This window comes from Drosophila suzukii, unplaced genomic scaffold, assembly GCF_043229965.1.
Source record: "Drosophila suzukii unplaced genomic scaffold, CBGP_Dsuzu_IsoJpt1.0 scf_10, whole genome shotgun sequence".
In the NCBI taxonomy this organism is placed as follows: Eukaryota; Metazoa; Arthropoda; class Insecta; order Diptera; family Drosophilidae; genus Drosophila; species Drosophila suzukii.
The window spans coordinates 1,243,174-1,270,103 of NW_027255897.1; the positions used below are offsets into that span (position 1 = coordinate 1,243,174).

A 26,930-nucleotide genomic window follows, 5' to 3' on the forward strand; every position below is an offset into this window, starting at 1 on the left:
AAGAAAACTGGGCAGTTTCTGTCGCGGGCGTGGTGATCAGTGAGTGGTAGTTTTTTCTCCGTGCAGTTGATGCAGTTGGGTTTGTTTGAGCATATTATACCTTGATCTGTGTTTTCATGAGCTGCAAGGCCACAGTTTGAGCAGATTGCTGAATTTTTGCAAAACTTTGCGGTATGTCCCATTCGCGGGCAGGTGATGCAGCGCATTGGAGGAGGAATGTGTGGGCGGACCTGGACTCTTTCGTATCCAATGTATATATGTTCTGGGAGATTGGTTAGTTTGAATGTTAGTTTAATTAGACCTGTTTCATTTCTTTCAGTTTTTTGTGGTATTTGGCCAACTTCATCAACCTTTTGAGATCTAAATTCTCTAATATAATTTGCTCGTCAATTCCTCGTAGATCGTTTGAGTAAATAACTCCTTTAGTGCAATTAAGGCTTCGGTGTTCTGTTATTTTAATTGGGATAGTGATGTAGGGAGTATTTGAAGGTAGACTGAAGAGATTCTTTAGTTTTTCGGCTTGTAATAGGTTTTTGGTTAGAATTAGAAGTTTTCCGTCTTTGGTTTTTTTACAACTTGTGACTTCTCCTTGGACTGTATTGTCTATTGTTTTTTTGATGATGAATGGTGAGACTTCAGCTAGAGACTTGGAGTCGTCATCTGTCCTAGTCGCTATTAGGAATACTCCGTCTGGCGGGTGCCTTCTCCAGATGTCCGGAGGGTCGGGCATGATGAGGTCAACAAACTTTAAGGCTTCTTTAAAGCTGCCAAAATTGTTAGTTGCGTTGATCGGGAAGCGGGGGCAATCTTTGCGTTTGTTTTTATGCGTTGGGATGCTGCGGTACTTTAATGATACGCGGAAGAACTCGTCCGATGGCTTAGGGTGTCGAGAGTGAACTGGCACCAATTTATACTTAACAAGCGTCTTCGAATTATTTCCGAAATAAGGACTAAGATTAAACTGTCATCTCAACAGAGAGTGCGAAACCCACTAGCGTGAAGCTGTACGATTATATTAATCTATTTACGGGCAAGCTAGCTGTAGACATTACTTGGCGTGTAACTGTGGAAAAAATATGTTGAATTAATTAATTTCTTAACTCCTTTAAAATATTTTTAAACAAGAAAGGAAGTTAACTTCGGCAAGCCGAAGTTTATATAATTATTAAATTTATAAATACAAAACATGATATTCCCAATGGTATAACATAATATGTCTAAAAACAACGAAGCTATAATTTGTTTCATATTATTTTCCGACCATTTTTCCGATTGGTCCTATGGTAGTTATATGATATAGTCGTCCAATTTTGATAAAATTAAATTCGAAATTCAGAACTAATTAAAAAATGTTATTTCCAAGCGTAGGAGGTTATATGTTCAAAAAAACCGAAGCTATAATTTGTTTCATATTATTTTCCCACCAATTTTTCGATCGTTCCAATGGCAGCTATATAATATAGTCGTCCGATTTTGATAAAGTTTAATTCGAAATTCAAAGCTAATTAAAAAATGTTATTTCCAAGCTTATGAGGATATATGTTAAAAAACACCGAAGCTATAATTTGTTTCATATTATTTTCACACCAATATTCCGATCGTTCCCATGGCAGCTATATGATATAGTCGTCCGATTTTAATAAAATTAAATTCGAAATTCAGAACTAATTAATAAATGTTATTTCCAAGCGTAGGAGGCTATATGTTAAAAAACACCGAAGCTATACACAATTACAATTTTAAGCTGTAATTTTAAGTCACCAATCACCAATATTGGTGTCTTAGCATTAACACAACTCAAAATTTAAAAACATAATTTGAAATGGGTATTAAGTTAATTCATACGAATATTTTGTTCGCTTGTTGTAGTAAGCAGTAGCTTTTTATACCCGTTACTCGTAGAGTAAATGGGTATAATAGATTCGTCGGAAAATATGTAACAGGCAGAAGGAAGCTTTTCCGACCCCTAAAGTATATATATTCTTGATCAGGATCACTAGCCGAGTCGGTCTAGCCATGTCCGTCTGTCCGTATGAACGCTGAGATCTCGAAAACTATAAGAGCTACAATACTGGGATTAGGCATGCAGATTCCTGAGATTCCTGGTCCCACTTTAACGCCCACAAACCGCCCAAAACTGTGGGCTCTACAGTTTTGATGCTAGAATAAAAATTTTAACTGAAATGTATTGTTCTCATCAATACTTATCGCTTGACGAAAAAAAAAATGCCACGCCCACAAACACCAAAAAAACGTTAATATGAACTCGGATATCTCAGAAACTATCAAAGATAGAGAATTGGGATTTCAGATTTAGATTCCGTATGACTGTACGCAGCGCAAGTTTGTTAGGCGAATATGCCCACAATTTTGATGCTAGATAAACAATTTTAACTGAAATGTATTGGTCTCGTCAAAACCTTTCGATTGACCCAAAAAAAAGTTTGCCACGCCCATAGCGCTTAAGGCTGTCTACCGCCCACATAACCATAGATTGAGATTGCGGGTAGGTAGCGCATTTCAATCTAGCTTTGCTGCTTGCATATCTCCATTTCCCTTTGGTCCCTTCAGTTGAGTAACTGGTGTCTGATAGTCGAGGTAGTCCACTATAGCGATTTCCTTGTTTTTGTCTTAAGTAATTATTTCTTTAAAATATTTTATTTTTTTGGATGTATCCTTTTGATTATATTGATACCTTGTTTTTAAATTTTGTCGCTACTACCGCTCAAAACGGAAGAAAACTGCATTAAAAACGCTACCAGAACAAAGATTCCTAAGAAAATCCGTCGTTTGTTCAGGACATGGCTGCGTTTAAAAAGTTAAAAATCAATTGCCTCTGTTGCAAAGGAGAGCTGATGAATGGAGCCACACGCGTTCATCAAAAAATGTAAGTGTTAGGGAAGGAAATCCTTAATTCAGTAAAACTGCAAATTTTATTTTTATTTAAATCAGAATCCAGTACCTCTCTGCCCATAGCCAACGAATAGTAGACTAAAAATGAAACCCTTACGCCAAAAAATCTATTTTTGGACTTATTATAGGTGCAGGGGCTGTATCCTGGCACTGCTGGCAGCGCAGGCTCAATGTACACCTTAGTTTGTAAGGTGTGTATATAAATAGGCGATATAAGTAGATAAGGAGAATCACAGCGCACACCATGATGGTTGGTGTGCTGCTTTGTAAGACTGCCTTAGATTGCTAGATATTAATCTAGCTGCGCTCTTATTTCTTTATAGGATCCTCGCTCTCTCCATAGGAACTTCTACGGTGCGTGTTACTTCTTCGAAGTTGATGGAGTTTGAGCCCATTAACAGCGAGCTTACTGTGGCGCCATTGGGCTGTCATCGTCGGGTATATACGTATAAAGTAACGCAGTCCGATATTCTGGGACATGAGTGCTGGAACTATGTGAGCGTATGGTCGTGCTGGGGACGGTGCGACTCCAGCGAGATCTCCGATTGGAAGTTCCCTTATTAACTTTCGTTCCACCCGGTCTGCGACCACGCAAAGCGGCAGCCAGTGATAGCAATCCTGAAAAACTGTCACCCTAAAGCGGAAAAGAGCGTTAGCAACTACCGCAAGTATACGGAGGCAGTGAACTGCCACTGCCAGACGTGCTCCACACAAGATACTAGTTGTGAGGCTCCGGTTAATAACATGATGACTAGGGGCAGCAAGGCAATCATGATAGGAGCCGATACTGAAAACTTGGACTGTTAAGGCGTTCTTAATAAAGCAGTGTTGTTCAAACGGGTGGCTTTATATGCAATAAAACAAGTTTTATGCAAACAACTTTAAATAATGTAAAACAAAATGTTCACGCCAAAAGGGCGTTTAATTTCAGGAGACAGTGTCGAGCGGCAGTTTTATCCAGATTTCTATATCTCGCCATCTCTCCCCTAAGTCTCCGCTCTGCTCTGGAGCGCTTAAGTTAAGTTAGGCTTAAGCAGTTCATGTTTCAAAGTGATACAATAAACATCTACGCACGTCGCGTAAAAACCCCAAAATACTCCCGTGTTTTTTGGGTACCACTCAATCTTGGGGCTTCAATTATTTCAACGATCAAGCCGCACCGCCCCAACATTTTGGTCCTTCGAGCCGGATTTCGAAATCTTTGGACTTTCCTCTCCTGGAGTTTCCTTTGATTTTGTCCCAGCAGGCTTGAAACACTCCAGATAAGTTCCGCTTACTATAATTGCCGGTCATACAGCCAGTTTTTCGAACCCTATTTCGACTAACTTTCTGTATGATATATTGTCTAAATCCAAAAGTGATTAATCCGACGCAACGGCATTTAATATATGTATTTCGATTCCGTTACTTGTGCCCGACAATATTCCAGTTTCCTTTGCCCACAATTGTACACTTGAAACAATTCCAGAAGATATTTCAGTGCTACTATTCAACAAAAATATTTCTCAAATATATTTTCAATTCCAATTGTGTGTAAAATATAACTCAGCCACAGTAAAAAATTCCCGATCATAAAGATTGTCCTTAAGATTTGCACTCTTTATTTTTTACTGTGTTCCAGCTGCATGTGTATATTTACAAAAACAATCTAATACAGTCCACTCGAACTACTTTTTTCTAATACAGTCCACTCCAACTACTTTTCTCGACCTACAAATACGGCTAAACTGTTTCTAAAACAAAGTGACAATATCCACAAATTTACTCCAGCAAATCGTTTGCAATTTAGTTGTGCAGGTGACAAACAAACGCACCGACATACAAACATAAGCGAAGTCTTTCCCATTCCCGCAACGTTATTCTGCTATTCGCACCCCAAATATATACGTACGTACAGTGTACATACATACGTATACCGTATATCGCCAGTGCACAGTGGGTCAAGAGCTCACAAAAAGTGTTCCTTTCAAACAAACAATATTAAAGACCGTAATTCCATACATAAGTCCGACCATCCGATATAATAAATATTTATTGCCTATCCGACAGTGTGACCGTATATATTTACAATCTTAATTGGTTCCTAAATTCCAATTTGATTCCAATCCGTTTCCTTACATCAGAATTAAAATTCTAAATTTTTTAACGTCATGGCAACATCAGTAAAATCCGCTTTAACCCGATTTATGGCCACAGCTGACTGTCTGATCCACTTTGAGGCCACTGTGAACGCTCCAGGTGCTCCTACACCAACGTTATCCGCCTGAAAAATCCGTCGCGATCACCTCAATTCCTTGTGGCAAACGGTAAAGCATACGACATATGCTCCGACTGCATTATAGCTGCAGGCGAGAGCGCCGCAGACACAAAATCCATACTAAAGTCCAAGTATTACCAAACGTACTCCACTTACGAAATATTTGCCGCGCAGCTGATGGAACAAATCCAAAAGGGCTCCTCCCAAATACCTCAAGCTCCAGTAACTCCGTCCCAAAATTTCACGTCTTATGGCTGTCGGCTCCCTCCTATCGACACAGAGGTTTTCTCTGGCGATTATCTTCGCTGGCCGACTTTCCGGGACCTTTTCACGGCAATATACATTGACAATCCGAGTCTAACGCCCGTTGAAAAATTATTCCACTTAAATTCAAAAACAAGTGGCGAAGCTCATTCCATAGTTTCAAGATCCCCACTCACCAATGATGGCTTTCGCTCAGCCTGGAATAACCTAACTGAGCGTTTCGAAAATAAGCGATTGCAGGTAAACAGTCACCTGAAAACACTTTTCAATGTGCAATCCATAGCACAGGAGTCGGGAGCAGCCTTAAAGGAACTTCAACGCACTTTTCAAGGTTGCTTAACTTCCTTAAAATTTTCCGGTGTTAATATTGAGAATGGGGACCCTATCCTGGTTTATATGTGCTCGACAAAACTACCAAAGCTCACTCTCTCATTATGGGAGCAATCCATCCAAAATAAAGCCGAAATTCCTACGTGGCTTGAGCTTGATTCATATTTGACGGAGCGCCATCTAACTCTTGAGGCCGTCGATAGCTTCCGATATGCCAATTTCCACCACGTCCAGTCCAAAGACACAAATCGAGAGGCAGAATTTCCAAAAATAAATTCCTTCAACACAAGGTTAGTTCCGATAACCAAAGGCTGCGATCTGTGTTCGAAGAAGAACCACCCCGTGCGTATATGTCCACGCTTCCTACAGATGACGGTAGAAGATCGCTTAGCCTATATCCAAAGGAAGCAGTTGTGCTCCAATTGCTTTGCAAGTAGCCATCAATTCCGGGATTGCACAAGCGCTCACAACTGTCTCACTTGCCAAGATCGGCATCACACATTGCTGCATCGAAACAGCGGTCCTACTACTCCGACGATTCCATCCGACCCTCCAAGGCCAGTATCCGCCTCAGTTCCACACATCATTTCGTCCTATTCAACGCAAGTTTCCGTACAAAAAGTTCCTCCTAAGAATACTCCATCCGAATATTGGGTTCCATACCCCGCCTTGGATGGCAGACGTACTCGAGGTATTAAATCCTACCAATGCCGAGTCTGCCAAAAGGTCCATCCTCTACGGAAGTGCCACCACTTTCTACGGCTAAGCCCCCAGAATCGGCTTCAGGAAGTACACATCCAGAAGTACTGCTCCAATTGCTTGGCTCACAATCATTCCAAGGACTCCTGCCGCAGTGGTCATCACTGCCACAAGTCAGGAAAGGCCCACCACACTCTCCTACATACGGACGACCGATCTACACTTCCAACATATTCCTGAGCCTACTATCCTGAGGTTCTTGCTACGGGTGTCCTCGCAAGGGGGGGGGAGAATGTTCACGCCAAAAGGGCGTTTAATTTCAGGAGACAGTGTCGAGCGGCAGTTTTATCCAGATTTCTATATCTCGCCATCTCTCCCCTAAGTCTCCGCTCTGCTCTGGAGCGCTTAAGTTAAGTTAGGCTTAAGCAGTTCATGTTTCAAAGTGATACAATAAACATCTACGCACGTCGCGTAAAAACCCCAAAATACTCCCGTGTTTTTTGGGTACCACTCAATCTTGGGGCTTCAATTATTTCAACGATCAAGCCGCACCGCCCCAACACAAAAGTTCATCTACACGGTTAAGCGCATCAAATCTGTACAAAGACCTTGTATTTTTTATGCTTTCCTGCTAAAACCTTAGCCATCTACAGGAGTTTGTGACATGAGTTTGAACTATTCACTTGAGCTAACAGGTATAAGCAATACAGCGACGATATGCCTAACCCAAAAGCGCCACCAAATGTACACCTCCGTAGGCCAGCTGTAAAATTTAATAAAGTAAATTTACAAATACTACTTAAAGATGTAAGCGAAATCTGCCCACCGCTGGGTTAGCATCTGCATCCGTCCCGACTTTCTCGCAGAACCTGCACGTGGCATCGTGGAATTTGATCGGGCAGGATTCGTCGTTCGAAGGATGCTTCCTGTAGAAGTCTGCTCCTTTTCCACACTTATAACACGCCAGCGCGTGTAATGGGCCTCGGCATCCTTGTCCATCCTCATAACGCCCTCGTGTGTCTTTCCGCTGCCGGTTAAATTCTTCCACCGTGACCGCGTCCGGCAATTCCTCCAGTGTCTGGATTTCCTCTATTTCGTTGATCGCCGATCGGCTGCGCATGTTTTTTCCTGTGTTTCTCAACCAGCGATCAACTCGGAGTCCCTCTCTTTTGAGCTCCGCTAATGAGTTTATTGGGGATGTTAACAGCAATTCCCCCATCTGGGAGTTCATATTGTCCTTCAACAGCTCGACGAATTCATCTTCAGCGATTTTGTGCTTAAGCTTGAAATGCAAGTTGTGCATATCCGAGACAATCGCTAAAGGTTTCGTGCGGCCCTTGCTTGCGTTCCATTAATTCCTTCACTTTCATATGGTCACTTCCGGTAGTGGAAAATCCCCGTCTCATTTCCTGGGTCAATGAGTACCAACCCGCCTGGGTGTTCTTAGCCGGTGCATCTGAGCATCGGAGCATGTCCTGCGTTACCGTTTCCAGAGGAGGAGTCTCTTGATATCTCAATAAGCTGTCTGTTGGATTCGGAACAGTTCGGGGCGGCAAGGGCAGCCCCTTCTGTTCGGGTCTCCTGGGTGTCGAAGACTTCAATTCGGTAATTTGTGCTTTCAGCGCTTCTATCTGGGCGCTCATACCACGCTGCATTTCGAGCTCCATCAACCTTTGTGCCCCCTCCCACCAGTCGTCGGAAAACAGGTTGTTTGACCGATCATTTTTGGGCTTCACAACCGTCTCCTATTTCTCTGGACTCGAACCAAGCAAACGACCTGACCAACTAGCCTAATACGTTGTGGGGCGTCGGCCAGAGAAACTAAAGATCGTCCACCGCCCAAATATGTCAAGGGAAACCGCAAAGACTCGAACCAAGAAAACGACCTGACAAATGCCTAGTACGTTGTGGGGCGTCGGCATTGCGTTTCCTGTCAGTTCCCCCACCTCCCATTCTGTCCTGGATCGACAAACGAGCAGTAGACCCGCACCGCAACAGCTAAATGCGTTACCGTAATGCTTGCGCTCCTGCTCTTTCTGGACTCGAACCTTTCAAACGACCTGATAAATGCCAAGTACTTCGTGGGGCGTCGGCCAGAAAGCACCTATAAATTGTAATTACGTTAATTTCAACAAATAGTTGTTCAGCTCGTAGTTGTAAGTATAGTGTTATAAAAAGGATAACTCATAGTTTTAGATTTAAGGAAATTCTGGTAAATTTGCCCATGAACACAACAGGAAATTCTACGATTAAAAAAAACATTTCAAAGTCAGGCCTCTATTCTGCGACAAAGTTCTGATTGAGTGGCCTCTCAACACTGACGTTCACAGAAGTTGGGGACTTTACAGTTACTTATTTAAAGACAAAAACAAGTATATATATATAAGTTCCCTGCACTTTAAAACAGTCAAATTACTCATGGCAAATAAAGATGAAAGCTTTGCCATCCCTAGGTACATCCACTGTGATACCGGAGGCATCGAGATTGTGGACCCTGGTAAAATTCCTTAAGGAATATGGAATGTCCTAGCGTTGGGCGCCAATTCTGTTACGTGGGCATATTAGTGCCCGAGTCCTGACAGGGACTTGGGCTAAGGGAGAGGCGTCCGATGTTCAGGCACCATTTGCCGGCATAAGCTACGTCGTATTCGGGTAGTGGGATCTTGGTAAGCCTCTCTCCTCTCCAACATAAAGAAAATAAATATGAAAAGTGGCTGGAAAATAATATTAGTCATAAAGTTCGTCAGTCATCAGTCCACACTGCCCAACAAGCTTAGCTGTCGTTTGATCGCAATCCGATCCGGCTGTGTTTTGGCCATATTCCCTCCCCTTCACACATTCGTGTGCCAATGGATCGTCGCTGGCCGCGCAATACGATCCCCTATTGTCAAGGTTGTCCGTCGAAAGTTATGTCATTGTTCTTGACCTACTCCACTTCTGGCGTCAGCACACCCCCCTTAATAAAGCTCAAGCACTTCATGTTTTGGTATTCTATTACATTACAAATTTTTTGGGTAATACTTATATCGGCGTACGCCGTGGATATGTAACATAATGTTGGCTAATTCATATGGAAATTAAATTAATTGACAATTACTTTTGTTAGCGAAGAGTATCGAATTTACCACCTGTGAAGGTGCACACATCAGCAATATGCTGACTATTCACGACTACAAACGTCGCTCAAAGGGCTCTTGCAATTGACAGACAATTACAAAGCTGATACTCGCCGCTGAAAAATTAACATTTAATTATTATATATAAAAATGTAAAATGTATAAAAAAAGGAATGTATATCTAAATGATTAGATATGATTAATTATTATATTTGAGTATTATTATACGAATTCCTAAAAGATTAATTCTTGGTCTTAACTAGGAAGGTATTAACATTGCCAAAAAAAAAATTCTTATCTAAACGGGAAAGGACAATGGCCGTTGGAACGGTAGAGATAATGACAGCCTTTTCGGTCTTGTTACAGTGGGCAAGTGGGGAAAAATCTAGACGGAAGGTCTCAATATATAAGTACTCTAATTCATGCACAGTTATTGGTAGTTTTTCTTTGGATAATAAGTATAGAATTCTTACGTTAAACGGTGGATCGTTGTTTATAGTATTTGCTAAAGCTTCTGAAGTGATCATGGTCCACGGATATATATATATATTTATTTATAAGAAAGGAACCGTGTTCCGCCAAACTTACCCTCCTTTTAATCCTGGGTAATGAGATCTCGACGCTCCGGATGCTGGGCTTTATAAGATGTTATAATGGGATTATATATATATATACGTGCAAGATTTGATGGCGGTTCACAAAAACATAACACAAAAATTACGTTACACAAAAAAAAAACACTATCGCTGTATAGATATGTATGTATCTATGCATCGTATAAGAGTTCCACTGCGGCACACGTCAGTTCCAATGCTCGGGCTGGGGCTAGTCGGTGCAGCTCCAATTTCTTGTTCAGCGTGTGTATTTGGGGGTTCTGTTTACACTTTTGGCGATTCACTTTTTGTTTATAATTTTGGAGTCCAATTTATTCGCCTTTTATTGTCTTCTACTGTCTTTTTGATGCTTCACTTCACTGAATCTGCTCGGCTTATGCTCCGATGTGGGTCACCACTTTCTCCAGGGCGTGATGTTGGTCGCGGCGTCTCTGAACAGAGCGCTTGTACATCTTAACCACCCTAAGGATCACTAGAATTAGGAGTAGTCCAACGATGAGCTTCATGGTCTTGTTGACATCTTGAATATCGTTCTTGTGGTCAACGATCTCTACGGTGTTAATCACATTGGCGGTGCTGCCGGCCACTTTGGACGTTTTGCTGGCCATCTTGGGGTCCTTAGGCCATATACTTGGTTCACTAGTTCTTTTCGTCCTTCGGAATTTTGCAGGTTGACTTCCTTCAGAGTGTGGTCGATCGCAGGACCGGTAATCAAGTCGATCTCCTGGGTGAAATTTATCCTAGGGAAACGGTCAGGACATCCTTCTGGACCCCAGCCTTCTTCCAGTCGTGATCTGTGTTGATGGGAGTTGTACTTCTAGACCACTGTCAGGGAGATCAGAACAATTTCTGTCTCTCTGTACTCTCTGCGCTCTGGAGCCATTCCATCTCTAAGTGAGTTGGAAGTTTTGTTAGAAGTTCTTCTAATAGAATTGGGTTATGTAAGTGCTCGTTGTGGTTGGACGCTGAGAAAAAATTAACCACTCCACGAACATTCGTTGAGAAAGTTACAATCTGTTCAGGCTTCTTATATGGCACCTTTGGGAATTAACGAATTCTTGTTAGTTAAGGGCGAATTAGTGATTCCGGCCGACCAAATTTGAATTCCAGCTCTTCCATGACATTTCGTACGTTGCCGGGATATATAAGTAGAGATGCCGCTGTTTCTTTGGCATCCCCAACCAAGCATTTTCGTAAACGCATCAGATTCTGCAAGTTATTGTACTGAAAAAGAGATGTTGAATCATTAAAACGTCTTTTGAACAGCGGGCATTCCTCAGTATTTTTAGAAAACATAGGTAGATCATGAAGGACTGCGGTGGATCCCTGAGGATTTTGAATATTCGCGTACAAAGGTTGATCAAGGCATCCGTTGGTGTCAGTATTGTTTTCTTCACCCGTTTTATGTTTACTCTCATCGTATTGCGTATCGCGTTCACATTCAAACTGCCTCAATCGTCGATCAGATGGAGACTTAATGTCACGTTGATTACTCTGTGTTCCTAAATGTGCATTTCGAATGTCATGCTTAATACTTTTTATGTCTGTTCGGAGCGCTGCTAGTATGGCCACAATTTTGGAGTTGTTCTTCTTGCCTATCTTCTGTTGTCCGATACCACACATACCCTGTTGTACAATTTTGTTATGTATATCCTCTCCTACATCTTGATGTGTTCCTTCGAGTATGGTTTTGTCCAAATTTTCCTGATCAGATTTAACAGAATCTTGCTGATCGAAGGAACTCATCTTTTTGCTTCTTAAATTGTATTGGCTCATTTAGCGAGTTTTAGCGACAAGTTGGGGGTGTTTTATTTTCCCTGGAGGCTAGCCATGCCTCTGTTCATATCCGTCTTTGGTCACCAAAAACACGCTCTCCGCTTCCTGAGAAGTTTTGTTAAAAGTTCTTCTAATAGGATTGGGTTATGTAAGTGCATGTTGTGGTTGGATGTGAGAAAAAACCAACCCCTCCACGAACATTCGTTGAGAAAGTTACAATCTGTTCAGGCTTCTTATATGGCACCTTTGGGAATTAACGAATTCTTGTTAGTTAAGGGCGAATTAGTGATTCCGGCCGACCAAATTTGAATTCCAGCTCTTCCATGACATTTCGTACGTTGTCGGGATATATAAGTAGGGATGCCGCTGTTTTTTTGGCATCCCCAACCAAGCATTTTCGTAAACGCATCAGATTCTGCAAGTTATTGTACTGAAAAAGAGATGTTGAGTCATCAAAACTTCTTTTGAACAGCGGGAAATTCTACGATTAAAAAAAACATTTCAAAGTCAGGCCTCTATTCTGCGACAAAGTTCTGATTGAGTGGCCTCTCAACACTGACGTTCACAGAAGTTGGGGACTTTACAGTTACTAATTTAAAGACAAAAACAAGTATATATATATAAGTTCCCTGCACTTTAAAACAGTCAAATTACTCATGGCAAATAAAGATGAAAGCTTTGCCATCCCTAGGTACATCCACTGTGATACCGGAGGCATCGAGATTGTGGACCCTGGTAAAATTCCTTAAGGAATATGGAATGTCCTAGCGTTGGGCGCCAATTCTGTTACGTGGGCATATTAGTGCCCGAGTCCTGACAGGGACTTGGGCTAAGGGAGAGGCGTCCGATGTTCAGGCACCATTTGCCGGCATAAGCTACGTCGTATTCGGGTAGTGGGATCTTGGTAAGCCTCTCTCCTCTCCAACATAAAGAAAATAAATATGAAAAGTGGCTGGAAAATAATATTAGTCATAAAGTTCGTCAGTCATCAGTCCACACTGCCCAACAAGCTTAGCTGTCGTTTGATCGCAATCCGATCCGGCTGTGTTTTGGCCATATTCCCTCCCCTTCACACATTCGTGTGCCAATGGATCGTCGCTGGCCGCGCAATACGATCCCCTATTGTCAAGGTTGTCCGTCGAAAGTTATGTCATTGTTCTTGACCTACTCCACTTCTGGCGTCAGCACACCCCCCTTAATAAAGCTCAAGCACTTCATGTTTTGGTATTCTATTACATTACAAATTTTTTGGGTAATACTTATATCGGCGTACGCCGTGGATATGTAACATAATGTTGGCTAATTCATATGGAAATTAAATTAATTGACAATTACTTTTGTTAGCGAAGAGTATCGAATTTACCACCTGTGAAGGTGCACACATCAGCAATATGCTGACTATTCACGACTACAAACGTCGCTCAAAGGGCTCTTGCAATTGACAGACAATTACAAAGCTGATACTCGCCGCTGAAAAATTAACATTTAATTATTATATATAAAAATGTAAAATGTATAAAAAAAGGAATGTATATCTAAATGATTAGATATGATTAATTATTATATTTGAGTATTATTATACGAATTCCTAAAAGATTAATTCTTGGTCTTAACTAGGAAGGTATTAACATTGCCAAAAAAAAAATTCTTATCTAAACGGGAAAGGACAATGGCCGTTGGAACGGTAGAGATAATGACAGCCTTTTCGGTCTTGTTACAGTGGGCAAGTGGGGAAAAATCTAGACGGAAGGTCTCAATATATAAGTACTCTAATTCATGCACAGTTATTGGTAGTTTTTCTTTGGATAATAAGTATAGAATTCTTACGTTAAACGGTGGATCGTTGTTTATAGTATTTGCTAAAGCTTCTGAAGTGATCATGGTCCACGGATATATATATATATTTATTTATAAGAAAGGAACCGTGTTCCGCCAAACTTACCCTCCTTTTAATCCTGGGTAATGAGATCTCGACGCTCCGGATGCTGGGCTTTATAAGATGTTATAATGGGATTATATATATATATACGTGCAAGATTTGATGGCGGTTCACAAAAACATAACACAAAAATTACGTTACACAAAAAAAAAACACTATCGCTGTATAGATATGTATGTATCTATGCATCGTATAAGAGTTCCACTGCGGCACACGTCAGTTCCAATGCTCGGGCTGGGGCTAGTCGGTGCAGCTCCAATTTCTTGTTCAGCGTGTGTATTTGGGGGTTCTGTTTACACTTTTGGCGATTCACTTTTTGTTTATAATTTTCGAGTCCAATTTATTCGCCTTTTATTGTCTTCTACTGTCTTTTTGATGCTTCACTTCACTGAATCTGCTCGGCTTATGCTCCGATGTGGGTCACCACTTTCTCCAGGGCGTGATGTTGGTCGCGGCGTCTCTGAACAGAGCGCTTGTACATCTTAACCACCCTAAGGATCACTAGAATTAGGAGTAGTCCAACGATGAGCTTCATGGTCTTGTTGACATCTTGAATATCGTTCTTGTGGTCAACGATCTCTACGGTGTTAATCACATTGGCGGTGCTGCCGGCCACTTTGGACGTTTTGCTGGCCATCTTGGGGTCCTTAGGCCATATACTTGGTTCACTAGTTCTTTTCGTCCTTCGGAATTTTGCAGGTTGACTTCCTTCAGAGTGTGGTCGATCGCAGAACCGGTAATCAAGTCGATCTCCTGGGTGAAATTTATCCTAGGGAAACGGTCAAGACATCCTTCTGGACCCCAGCCTTCTTCCAGTCGTGATCTGTGTTGATGGGAGTTGTACTTCTAGACCACTGTCAGGGAGATCAGAACAATTTCTGTCTCTCTGTACTCTCTGCGCTCTGGAGCCATTCCATCTCTAAGTGAGTTGGAAGTTTTGTTAGAAGTTCTTCTAATAGAATTGGGTTATGTAAGTGCTCGTTGTGGTTGGACGCTGAGAAAAAATTAACCACTCCACGAACATTCGTTGAGAAAGTTACAATCTGTTCAGGCTTCTTATATGGCACCTTTGGGAATTAACGAATTCTTGTTAGTTAAGGGCGAATTAGTGATTCCGGCCGACCAAATTTGAATTCCAGCTCTTCCATGACATTTCGTACGTTGCCGGGATATATAAGTAGCGATGCCGCTGTTTCTTTGGCATCCCCAACCAAGCATTTTCGTAAACGCATCAGATTCTGCAAGTTATTGTACTGAAAAAGAGATGTTGAATCATTAAAACGTCTTTTGAACAGCGGGCATTCCTCAGTATTTTTAGAAAACATAGGTAGATCATGAAGGACTGCGGTGGATCCCTGAGGATTTTGAATATTCGCGTACAAAGGTTGATCAAGGCATCCGTTGGTGTCAGTATTGTTTTCTTCACCCGTTTTATGTTTACTCTCATCGTATTGCGTATCGCGTTCACATTCAAACTGCCTCAATCGTCGATCAGATGGAGACTTAATGTCACGTTGATTACTCTGTGTTCCTAAATGTGCATTTCGAATGTCATGCTTAATACTTTTTATGTCTGTTCGGAGCGCTGCTAGTATGGCCACAATTTCGGAGTTGTTCTTCTTGCCTATCTTCTGTTGTGCGATACCACACATACCCTTTTGTACAATTTTGTTATGTATATCCTCTCCTACATCTTGATGTGTTTTTTCACGTATGGTTTTGTCCAAATTTTCCTGATCAGATTCAACAGAATCTTGCTGATCGAAGGAACTCATCTTTTTGCTTCTTAAATTGTATTGGCTCATTTAGCGAGTTTTAGCGACAAGTTGGGGGTGTTTTATTTTCCCTGGAGGCTAGCCATGCCTCTGTTCATATCCGTCTTTGGTCACCAAAAACACGCTCTCCGCTTCCTGAGAAGTTTTGTTAAAAGTTCTTCTAATAGGATTGGGTTATGTAAGTGCATGTTGTGTTGGATGTGAGAAAAAACCAACCCCTCCACGAACATTCGTTGAGAAAGTTACAATCTGTTCAGGCTTCTTATATGGCACCTTTGGGAATTAACGAATTCTTGTTAGTTAAGGGCGAATTAGTGATTCCGGCCGACCAAATTTGAATTCCAGCTCTTCCATGACATTTCGTACGTTGTCGGGATATATAAGTAGGGATGCCGCTGTTTTTTTGGCATCCACAACCAAGCATTTTCGTAAACGCATCAGATTCTGCAAGTTATTGTACTGAAAAAGAGATGTTGAGTCATCAAAACTTCTTTTGAACAGCGGGCATTCCTCAGTATTTTCAGAAAACATAGGTAGATCATGAAGGACTGCGGTGGATCCCTGAGGTTTTTGAATATTCGCGTACAAAGTTTGATCAAGGCATCCGTTGGTGTCAGTATTGTTTTGTTCACCAGTTCTATGTTTACTCTCATCGTATTGCGTATCGCGTTCACATTCAAACTGCCTCAATCGTCGATCAGATGGAGACTTAATGTCACGTTGATTACTCTGTGTTCCTAAATGTGCATTTCGAATGTCATGCTTAATACTTTTTATGTCTGTTCGGAGCGCTGCTAGTATGGCCACAATTTTGGAGTTGTTCTTCTTGCCTATCTTCTGTTGTCCGATACCACACATACCCTGTTGTACAATTTTGTTATGTATATCCTCTCCTACATCTTGATGTGTTCCTTCGAGTATGGTTTTGTCCAAATTTTCCTGATCAGATTTAACAGAATCTTGCTGATCGAAGGAACTCATCTTTTTGCTTCTTAAATTGTATTGGCTCATTTAGCGAGTTTTAGCGACAAGTTGGGGGTGTTTTATTTTCCCTGGAGGCTAGCCATGCCTCTGTTCATATCCGTCTTTGGTCACCAAAAACACGCTCTCCGCTTCCTGAGAAGTTTTGTTAAAAGTTCTTCTAATAGGATTGGGTTATGTAAGTGCATGTTGTGGTTGGACGCTGAGAAAAAACCAACCCCTCCACGAACATTCGTTGAGAAAGTTACAAGATGTTCAGGCTCCTTATATGGCACCTTTGGGAATTAACGAATTCTTGTTAGTTAAGGGCAAATTAGTGATTCCGGCCGACCAAATTTGGATTCCAGCTCTTCCATGACATTTCGTACGTTGTCGGGATATATAAGTAGAGATGCCGCTGTTTCTTTGGCATCCCCAACCAAGCATTTTCGTAAACGCATCAGACTCTGCAAGTTATTGTACTGAAAAAGAGATGTTGAATCATTAAAACGTCTTTTGAACAGCTTGCATTCCTCAGTATTTTTAGAAAACATAGGTAGATCATGAAGGACTGCGGTGGATCCCTGAGGATATTGAATATTCGCGTACAAAGGTTGATCAAGGCATCCGTTGGTGTCAGTATTGTTTTCTTCACCAGTTCTATGTTTACTCTCATCGTATTGCGTATCGCGTTCACATTCAAACTGCGTCAATTGTCGATCAGATGGAGATTTAATGTCACGTTGATTACTCTGTATTCCTAAATGTGCATTTCGAATATCATGTTTAATACTTTTTATGTCTGTTCGGAGCGCTGCTAGTATGGCCACAATTTCGGAGTTGTTCTTCTTGCCTATCTTCTGTTGTGCGATGCCACACATACCCTGTTGTACAATTTTGTTATGTATATCCTCTCCTACATCTTGATGTGTTCCTTCGAGTATGGTTTTGTCCAAATTTTCCTGATCAGATTCAACAGAATCTTGCTGATCGAAGGAACTCATCTTTTTGCTTCTTAAATTGTATTGGCTCATTTAGCGAGTTTTAGCGACAAGTTGGGGGTGTTTTATTTTCCCTGGAGGCTAGCCATGCCTCTGTTCATATCCGTCTTTGGTCACCAAAAACACGCTCTCCGCTTCCTGAGAAGTTTTGTTAAAAGTTCTTCTAATAGGATTGGGTTATGTAAGTGCATTTTGTGGTTGGATGTGAGAAAAAACCAACCCCTCCACGAACATTCGTTGAGAAAGTTACAAGATGTTCAGGCTCCTTATATGGCACGTTTGGGAATTAACGAATTCTTGTTAGTTAAGGGCAAATTAGTGATTCCGGCCGACCAAATTTGGATTCCAGCTCTTCCATGACATTTCGTACGTTGTCGGGATATATAAGTAGAGATGCCGCTGTTTCTTTGGCATCCCCAACCAAGCATTTTCGTAAACGCATCAGACTCTGCAAGTTATTGTACTGTAAAAGAGATGTTGACTCATCAAAACTTTTTTTGAACAGCTTGCATTCCTCAGTATTTTTAGAAAACATAGGTAGATCATGAAGGACTGCGGTGGATCCCTGAGGACTTTGAATATTCGCGTACAAAGGTTGATCAAGGCATCCGTTGGTGTCAGTATTGTTTTCTTCACCCGTTCTATGTTTACTCTCATCGTTTTGCGTATCCCGTTCACATTCAAACTGCCTCAATTGTCGATCAGATGGAGATTTAATGTTGTTGTTTTATTTTCCCTGGCGGCTGGCTATGCCTCTGTTCATATCCGTCTTTGGTCATTACAAATACGCTCTCCGCTTCCTGAGACAATTTTCGAACAGACTTGCAGAGTCTTGATTGAGTACGGTAAATTTGCTGCACAACGGGTTTTGTGTCTACATGTACTTGTAGTTGTATTCAATACGTCAAAAACTTGGCGTTCTTTTTCGCACGCTTTCGCAGGTTTCTGTTGAATTTCACAATAAACAAATTGCCTACAGACAGTAACGGCGTCGGGTCTGTGACAGCAATTGTTCTACCAACACATACAAATATGTTGATCGGTGTCTCTTTTAAACTTGGTTCAAAATATGCCTACAGACAATAACGGCATCTTGTCTGTGACAGTTATACTTTGAACTTCCTCCAGTTTACACAGATTTCAGATCGCTCTAAAAAATTCAAAACGCTTCTCAATTTACAAGACAAAATTGAAAGATGTTCAGTCAAATACACAAAAACCGTCGTTTTCAATATTTATTATGCGTTTCAATTTGGTGCTTTCTTAGCGCGTCAGCTTTCACAACTATTTTTTTCACATTGCCAGTATGACCAGCTCATAACAAATCAAACTTCTTTTCTTTTCAATTAAAATAAAAATACCAATAACAATACATATTTTTCTCAAACTAAATACTAAATCCTTACACCCACTTTAACGCCCAAAAACCACCAGCAAACTTCAAAAAATCGTAAGTATGAATGCGGATATCTCAGAAACTATCAAAGATAGGGAATTGGGATTTCAGATTTAGATTCCGTAGCACCGCAAGTTTGTTACGAGAATGTGCCACGCCCACAAGCCGCCTAGGCCTGTGGCTCCCACAATTTTCATGCTAGGAAAACATTTTAACTGATATGTATTAGTCTCGTCAATACCTATCGATAGACCCAAACAAAAGTTTGCCACGCTCACTCTAACGCCCATAACGCTGAAATCTGTCTACCGCCCACATAACCATATATTGACACCTCGGGTAGGTGGCGCGTTTCAATCTCGCTTTGCTGCTTGCATACCTCCATTTCCCTTTTGTCTGTTTAGCTGATTAACGGGTATCTGATAGTCGAGGTACTCGACTATAGCGTTCTTCCTTGTTATTTATGAATTAGTTTGACTTTAAAATGTTCTTTATTGGTAAACAATTTTAGTTCAGTGTGTATAATTAAACAAATATTTATACCCGTTACTCGTAGAGTAAAAGGGTATACTACATACGTCGTATGTAACAGGCAGAAGGAAGCGTTTCCGACCCCATAAAGTATATATATTCTTGATCAGGATCACTAGCCGAGTCGTTCTAGCCATGTCCGTCTGTCCGTCTGTCTGTCCGTCCGGATGAACGCTGAGATCTCGGAAACTATGGGAGCTAGGCTATTGAGACTTGGCGTGCAGATTCCTGAGCTTCTTATGCAGCGCAAGTTTGTTTCAGCACAGTGCCACGCCCACTCTAACGCCCACAAACCGCCCAAAACTGTGGCTCCTACAGTTTTGATGCTAGAATAAATAAAATAAAATAATTTTAACTGAAATGTATTGTTCTCATCAATACCTATCGATTGACCCAAAAAAAAGTTTGCCACGCCCACTTTAACGCCCACAAACCGCGAAAACCTGTGACGCCCACAATTTTCATGCTAGATAAAAAATTTTAACTGAAATGTATTGGTCTCGTCGATACCTATCGATTAATCCAAACAAAAATTTGCCACGCCCACTCTAACGCCCATAACGCTTAAATCTGTATACCGCCGGTAGGTGGCGCATTTTAATCTCGCTTTGCTGCTTGCATATCTCCATATAGCTGAGTAACGGGTATCTGATAGCCGAGGTACTCGACTATAGCGTTCTTCCTTGTTTTTTTTTTGTAATTTTGGCATTACTTTTAATAATATCGCGATTTTAAATCTGAGACTTTTTTAGACACTTTTTGTGCAATTTGAACTTAAAAAAAAATTCCGCTTAAAACGAGAACGATTATTATACCCGTTACTCGTAGAGTAAATGTCCGTCTGTCCGTCTGTCTGTCCGTCCGGATGAACGCTGAGATCTCGGAAACTATGAGAGATAGGCTATTGAGATTTGGCGTACAGATTCCTGAGCTTCTTACGCAGCAAGTTTGTTTCAGTAGACTGCCACGCCCACTCTAACGCCCACAAACCGCCCAAAACTGTAACTCCTACAGTTTTGATGCTAGATAGAAAATTTTAACTGAAATGTATTGTTCTCATCAATACCTATCCATTGACCCAAAAAAAAGTTTGCCACGCCCACTTTAACGCCCACAAACCGCGAAAACCTGTGACGCCCATAATTTTCATGCTAGATAAAAAAATGTATTGGTCTCGTCAATACCTATCGATTGGTTAAAAAAAAAAATTGCCACGCCCACTCTAACGCCCATAACGCTTAAATCTGTATACCGCCGGTAGGTGGCGCATTTTAGTCTCGCTTTGCTGCTTGCATATCTCTATTTAGCTGAGTAACGGGTATCTGATAGTCGAGGTACTCGACTATAGCGTTCTTCCTTGTTTTTTTTGTAAATTACATATCGAAGGTTTTAAAAAAATATCTAATAACAATGAATATGAATATTAAATGCAAATGTTCTATAAATAGATTAAAGCTTTACTGTTCAAAGATCCCCAAGTATTTATTTATTTATGACGAAGTATATTTAGCTTATTGCTAGTGTTACATTTGTCTAATGCTAAACGCCTTTTTCGAATGACAAAGGCAACATCAACTTTGGTTGGATTAAGAACACGTAAATAGGCAACAGCTGCCAAGGCGGCCTGGCTTGCGTCAACAAAAATATTCATTTCAAATTTTTCATATCAACTTAAGTTGGAAGGTATACAGTTCTGATAGCCAGAAGTTCCAGTTTTGATGTAACTCTGTTGGTATAGCCTCATCCCAATTTGTACCATTGCTCCATGTATTCTGTACAAGAATTTTGGCAGCTATGCCTAGTAGCTCTCTCTTAGTTGGAAGTCGATCTCCATATATTTCTTCTTTTGGTATTCGATGAAACTAAGTTTCGAATTGAAAGACACCTTGCTCCGTATTCCAATACATGCCCAAGAACTTTTCACTGCTCAATTGGTTTTGTAGATAACCTGACAGCTTTTGAACCTCCACAATTTATTTACAGATTTCGATGCCTTCTTCCTCTGAAGTAAAACTTATGAAGAGATCATCCACGTAATGATGTTCAATAATAGCATCTGCTGCTCTTGGAAATTGCTCACTGTACTCTTCAGCATTGCGATTCTTGACATAATAATAATATGGCGCCAAATATTAAGGAAGTCATAGCAATGTCGAATTGGCTGAGTCGAGTCTCCATTTCGCCATAAAAAGCGATGTGCGTGTTGATCAGTTTCGTGCACCTTTATTTGTGAAAACATTCCCCGTATATCTGCAGTTACACCGATTTTGTTTAGTCTGAGCTGCATAAGAATGTCTACCAAAGTCTTTAAGTTGTCAGGACCTTTAAGTAACGCTTTGTTAAGTGACATACCTTCGACCTCAGCAGCACATCGAAGACAATTCGCATTTTATCTTCGTGAGTACTGTTGTACCGCGAAATGGGGTACGTACCATACAAGATTGGAAGAGTCACTAATTTCAGAGGTACTAAGTTCTCGAGCGTAGTATTGAGAGATATTTGGCCATTTCCGTTTTGTATTTTTTAGCAAACTCTGAGTTAGCGTTCATTTTCCTCTCGATTCCATGTAACCTCTTTTCAGCCATCTTGTAGTTGTTAGTCATAGTTACGTTTTCCTTCCATGGTAATCCTATTGCAAAATGTTTTCCAAATCGAATTGTTGTTTCGGTCAACAGCTTTTTTGCTCTAGTATCATCAACGGGTTCTATTGGAGGAAAGGACCTCTGCTCGTGACTCTTGTTCTGATTCTGATTCCAGTTCTGATTCTGGCAAGCGGATGCAACAATGGTAGTGTTTCGTTTTAGCAACTGGGTCAATCCACTATTTATATACGGCATTGGCCGAATATGGCCCAGGTATCGAATCCAACTGGGATGAGCTGCAACCTCAACCCTCAACTCAAAATATTCAGATTCCACGAACTCGATAACTAAATCCTGCCATTTGGTCTCTTTTTCCACGAAATGCTGGCCTGGGCCATAAGCTAACCATCCCAGCTTTGTGTTAATTGGTACTGGCTGTGTAGTTTATTTTTTCACAATATTTTGCGGCCACCCTAAGTGGGCGTTATCGAGCCCGATTAGCAAAACTGGCTTGACGTGGGTATAATCAAGAATTGGTAGCTTGGTGAGGTGTTCATAGTGATACCTTGAAAAGGACTGTACTGGTAAATCTAGGTTCCTTACAGTTTGTACGCCTTTTAGGTCGTAATGTACTTCAGCGTGTACACCGGCTATTTGAATTCTTATTTTTTTAGACATTTCAATACTCTTTATACCCGTTACTCGTAGAGTAAAAGGGTATACTAGATTCGTCGGAAAGTATGTAACAGGCAGAAGGAAGCGATTCCGACCCCATAAAGTATATATATTCTTGATCAGGATCACTAGCCGAGTCGATCTAGCCATGTCCGTCTGTCCGTCTGTCTGTCCGTCCGGATGAAACTATGGGAGCTAGGCTATTGAGATTTGGCGTGCAGATTCCTGAGCTTCTTACGCAGCGCAAGTTTGTTTCAGCACAGTGCCACGCCCACTCTAACGCCCACAAACCGCCCAAAACTGTAACTCCTACTGAAATGTAATGTTCTCATCAATACCTATCGATTGACCTAAAAAAAAGTTTGCCACGCCCACTTAAACGCTCACAAACCGCGAAAACCTGTGACGCCCACAATTTGCATGCTAGATAAAAAATATTAACTGAAATGTATTGTTGGCGCCAATACCTATCGATTGATCCAAAAATAAATTTGCCACGCCCGCTCTAACGCCCATAACGCTTTACTGCTTGCATATCTCCATTTCCCTTTGAGTAACGGGTATCTGATAGTCGAGGTACTCGACTATAGCATTCTTCCTTGTTTTGTATAGTACTGTTGTAGTTTCCATATAAACCATACATTTGCCGGGGCCGAAAACTTTACAGCGCACACCCACGATACTTTAACCAAGGATAAACAACTACTGTAACCGAAAATAACTATGTTAACACTACAAAACGATTAATTTTAATTAAATAAATAACAAACTAAATCTTACCAAAGACTATAGAATTCCAGGATGCGTAACGAGGAGTAAGAAAATGTACACAGGCGTAATTTTTGCAAAGCAACCCTCACACGTATGGGAATCTGTTTTTAGAACGCCGTTGCTTTGCTTCCTTCTCTCTCCCACTTCGCACTGGGAAAAGTACAAAATTCAACTTTTGTCTCAATTGTCGATTATTGAATTATGTTGACGAAAAGGAATCGATTAAAAAACGCATTGCTCATGTGGTTCATATACGGGCTGTGGCGGCGCGTATAATTATGGGATAATGGGTTTGAGTTCCAGGTTCGAGTCCACTCTGAGGCTTGATTCAACTTATTTTTTTTATAGTTTTGTTTTTATTTTTTTTTTAAGCTGTGCTTTTTTGACTGTTTTTTTTTTATATTTTTGAAAATTTTTTTTTTTAGTTTTTTTAATATTACTTTTTTCAAGTTCTTATTATTTTTTTTTAGTTTTTTAATGGTTTTTATTATTTTAAATCATGTTTTTATAGCCGAAATTTTTTTTTTGATGTACCAACTGGTACTTTAGGAATTAATCACTGCTATAGATATATTTTTTTTTTGTAAATTACATTTCGAAGGTTTTAAAAAAATATCTAACAACAATAAAAACATGAACACAATAAGCAATTCACTTTGAATCAAAGCGATAGGTATTGATAAGAACAATACATTTCAGTTAAAATTTTTATTCTAGCATTAAAACTGTAGGAGCCACAGTTTTGGGCGGTTTGTGGGCGTTAGAGTGGGCGTGGCACTGTACTGAAACAAACTTGCGCTGCGTAAGAAGCTCAGGAATCTGCTCGCCAAATCTCAATAGCCTAGCTCTCATAGTTTCCGAGATCTCAGCGTTCATCCGGACAGACAGACGGACAGACGGACATGGCTAGATCGACTCGGCTAGTGATCCTGATCAAGAATATATATACTTTGTGGGGTCGGAAACGCTTCCTTCTGCCTGTTACATACTTTCCGACGAATCTAGTATACCCTTTTACTCTACGAGTAACGGGTATAAATATGGCTCATAATGATCATAAAATATGGTTAAGAGAGAATAATATAAATAAAATGTAGAAGTGTGTAAAAGCTAAGAAAGGTTAAGAACAAAATTGCTGAGTGTGCCGTAACCACGCTTTTTGACCGGGTGCTACTCAGCTGTATTGTGAAAATTGAAAAGTTTTCCCATTTTCCGAAAAAAGGGATAGTATAAGATTTTTTTTTATGGTTTGGTTTTTTTTTTTATTTATTTCAAATTTGATTTTAAATATAATGATTTACAATACTACATTTTCACGATGGCGGCTATTTCTTGCCTCGCTTGGATCCCAAATTGAGGGCTTCATGCGCCTGCTCATTTTCCACGTTTCCCGTTGTATCCGGGCGATGCGTGTTTGGCTCCTTTGCAGTTGCTCCTGGACTCGGAGCAACTGATTCTGATCCTCCTCCTGATCTCGGCTCCGGTGCCGGATCTCTCGCTCGAGTTCTTCGGCGAGTTCTTCATTTCCTGTCTGGTATCTCTGTATCCAACACTGCTAGATATGGTCCTCGTTCAAGTGGATGCTACGGCTGAGCCCGTTCATCCACTCGACTAGGAGCGCAAGATATGATGCCTGGTCCCCGTATCTGACCTGTAACCGACGAAGCCGGCGGGCAGCTCGGATGGCTTGGTTGTACATGTTAGAGGACTGCATCATGTCTGGTGTTACTCTGCCTGTAGTTTTTCCTACAGACAACTTGTCCCACGGAAAACTCTACTAGCTTGCTACGGGTGTTATATGCCTTTTTCGCGCGTTCATGAGTTCGGTTTAATCCTTGGGTCACTTTTTGTCGGATGAGTTCCATCTCGTTCGGGAGACTTATCTGTGGATCTCCTGCCTGCATTCCCCCCAGCTTTCGTAGAATCGGATAGGCTGTTCCATGGGTAACCATCCGCGTTCTGAACATGGCGTAATATGGTTCCATGCCTATAGACTCGTGTAGGCCATTCCTAAGGGCTCACTCTATTCGACATAGTTGGGTATCCCAATTTCGCTAACCGGTGGCAATTGTCGCTCTCAAAATTTGGAGTACCGATCGGTTTACCCTCTCGGCCGTGTTCGCTTGCGGGGAGTAAAGTCCAGTCTTTACGTGTCGAATACCGTAGCGGGTCATAAGCTCGCCAAAAATTTCAGACACAAACTGCTTGCCGTTGTCCGAGTGTATGAACTCGGGGACCCCATTTTGATGGAAGCTTTTGTTACCCATTTGATGACTTCTGCAGCTACTGCATGTCTCATCGGCTGCAGCCAGACAAACTTTGAGAAATGGTCTAGGCATACAAAAATCACAGAATTCTCAGCTTCGGTCCTCGGGTATGGTCCCATAAAGTCGATGAACAACCTTTGGCCAGCCCGCTCCGTAACCCGCTTTACTCCCATGGGTGGTCAGTCATTTTTGTTGGCGGTCTTGGTGATCTTACAGACCTCGCATTCCTTCACTCATTTTTGGACATCTACAGCCATCCCTGGCCAATAATAAAACTTTCTTAATTTGGCTAGTGATTTGTGCAGCCCCCATGCCCTGTGGTTATGGCATGATGTGCTCTCTAGACTAAATCGGGACGCAGCTCGGCCTGAACCCAGAGCTTCCATGCTCGAGTTTCATCCACGGCGTCGTTTGGGCAGAATCCCATCCGTTTATATACATAGCCTTCTGATGTTTGAAGGTCTTTTACCTAAATTTTTGTCCACCGCCTGCACTAGGTTGACATACTCCGATGACTGGAACGCTGTCGAATCGAGGTTGATGTGTATGTCCAGTTCTTCCGCACCAGCCTTCTGTAGCTCGTCCATATGAACTCGTGAGAGAGCATCTGGGACTACATTTAGTGACCCTTTCCTGTGTTCTATGGTGAAGTCAAACGCTTGTAGCTTCAGACTCCATCGCGCAAGTCTGCCTGATAAGTCTTTCTGACCCATCAGCTATTTTAGACTAGCGTGGTCAGTGATCACTTTGAAGGGCATCCCATCTACGTAGGCACGGAATTTCGTAATGCTGAGGATAGCGGCATAGAATTCCAACTCGGTTATGCTGCAATTCCGCTGTGCTTTGTGCAATTTTGCTAACATATAGGCAATTAGATGTTCTCCGCCCTCGTCATCGGCTTGGAACAAAACTCCCCCCACTCCAGTGGTCGAGGTATCACATTGGATGGTAAATTTTGTCTTAAAATCTGGGGTGACAGGTGCTGTTGCCATGCTGGTTTTTAAAGGTTCAAACGCCTTGATTGCCTCTTCTGACAAATCAAATTTCTTTATGCGGTCTTTCTT

The 26,930-nt window shown here is 41.3% G+C and overlaps 1 protein-coding gene and 1 pseudogene across 1 annotated transcript in view; one reads left to right on the forward strand and one right to left on the reverse strand.

Annotated features, from left to right (window-relative positions):
• The first annotated feature begins 3,230 nt into the window (after positions 1 to 3,230).
• Positions 3,231 to 3,752, forward strand: LOC108020456 (thyrostimulin beta-5 subunit-like; annotated as a pseudogene).
• Positions 3,753 to 7,079: 3,327 nt separating this feature from the next.
• The window catches only part of Tim23 (translocase of inner mitochondrial membrane 23), a 171,144-nt gene continuing 151,293 nt past the window's right edge, over positions 7,080 to 26,930 (reverse strand). The window contains exon 4 of the mRNA XM_070998822.1: positions 7,080 to 7,226. Within this exon, the coding sequence (XP_070854923.1) occupies positions 7,111 to 7,226 (116 nt within the window). The 3' untranslated portion in view covers positions 7,080 to 7,110. The remainder of the gene's footprint in view (positions 7,227 to 26,930) is intronic.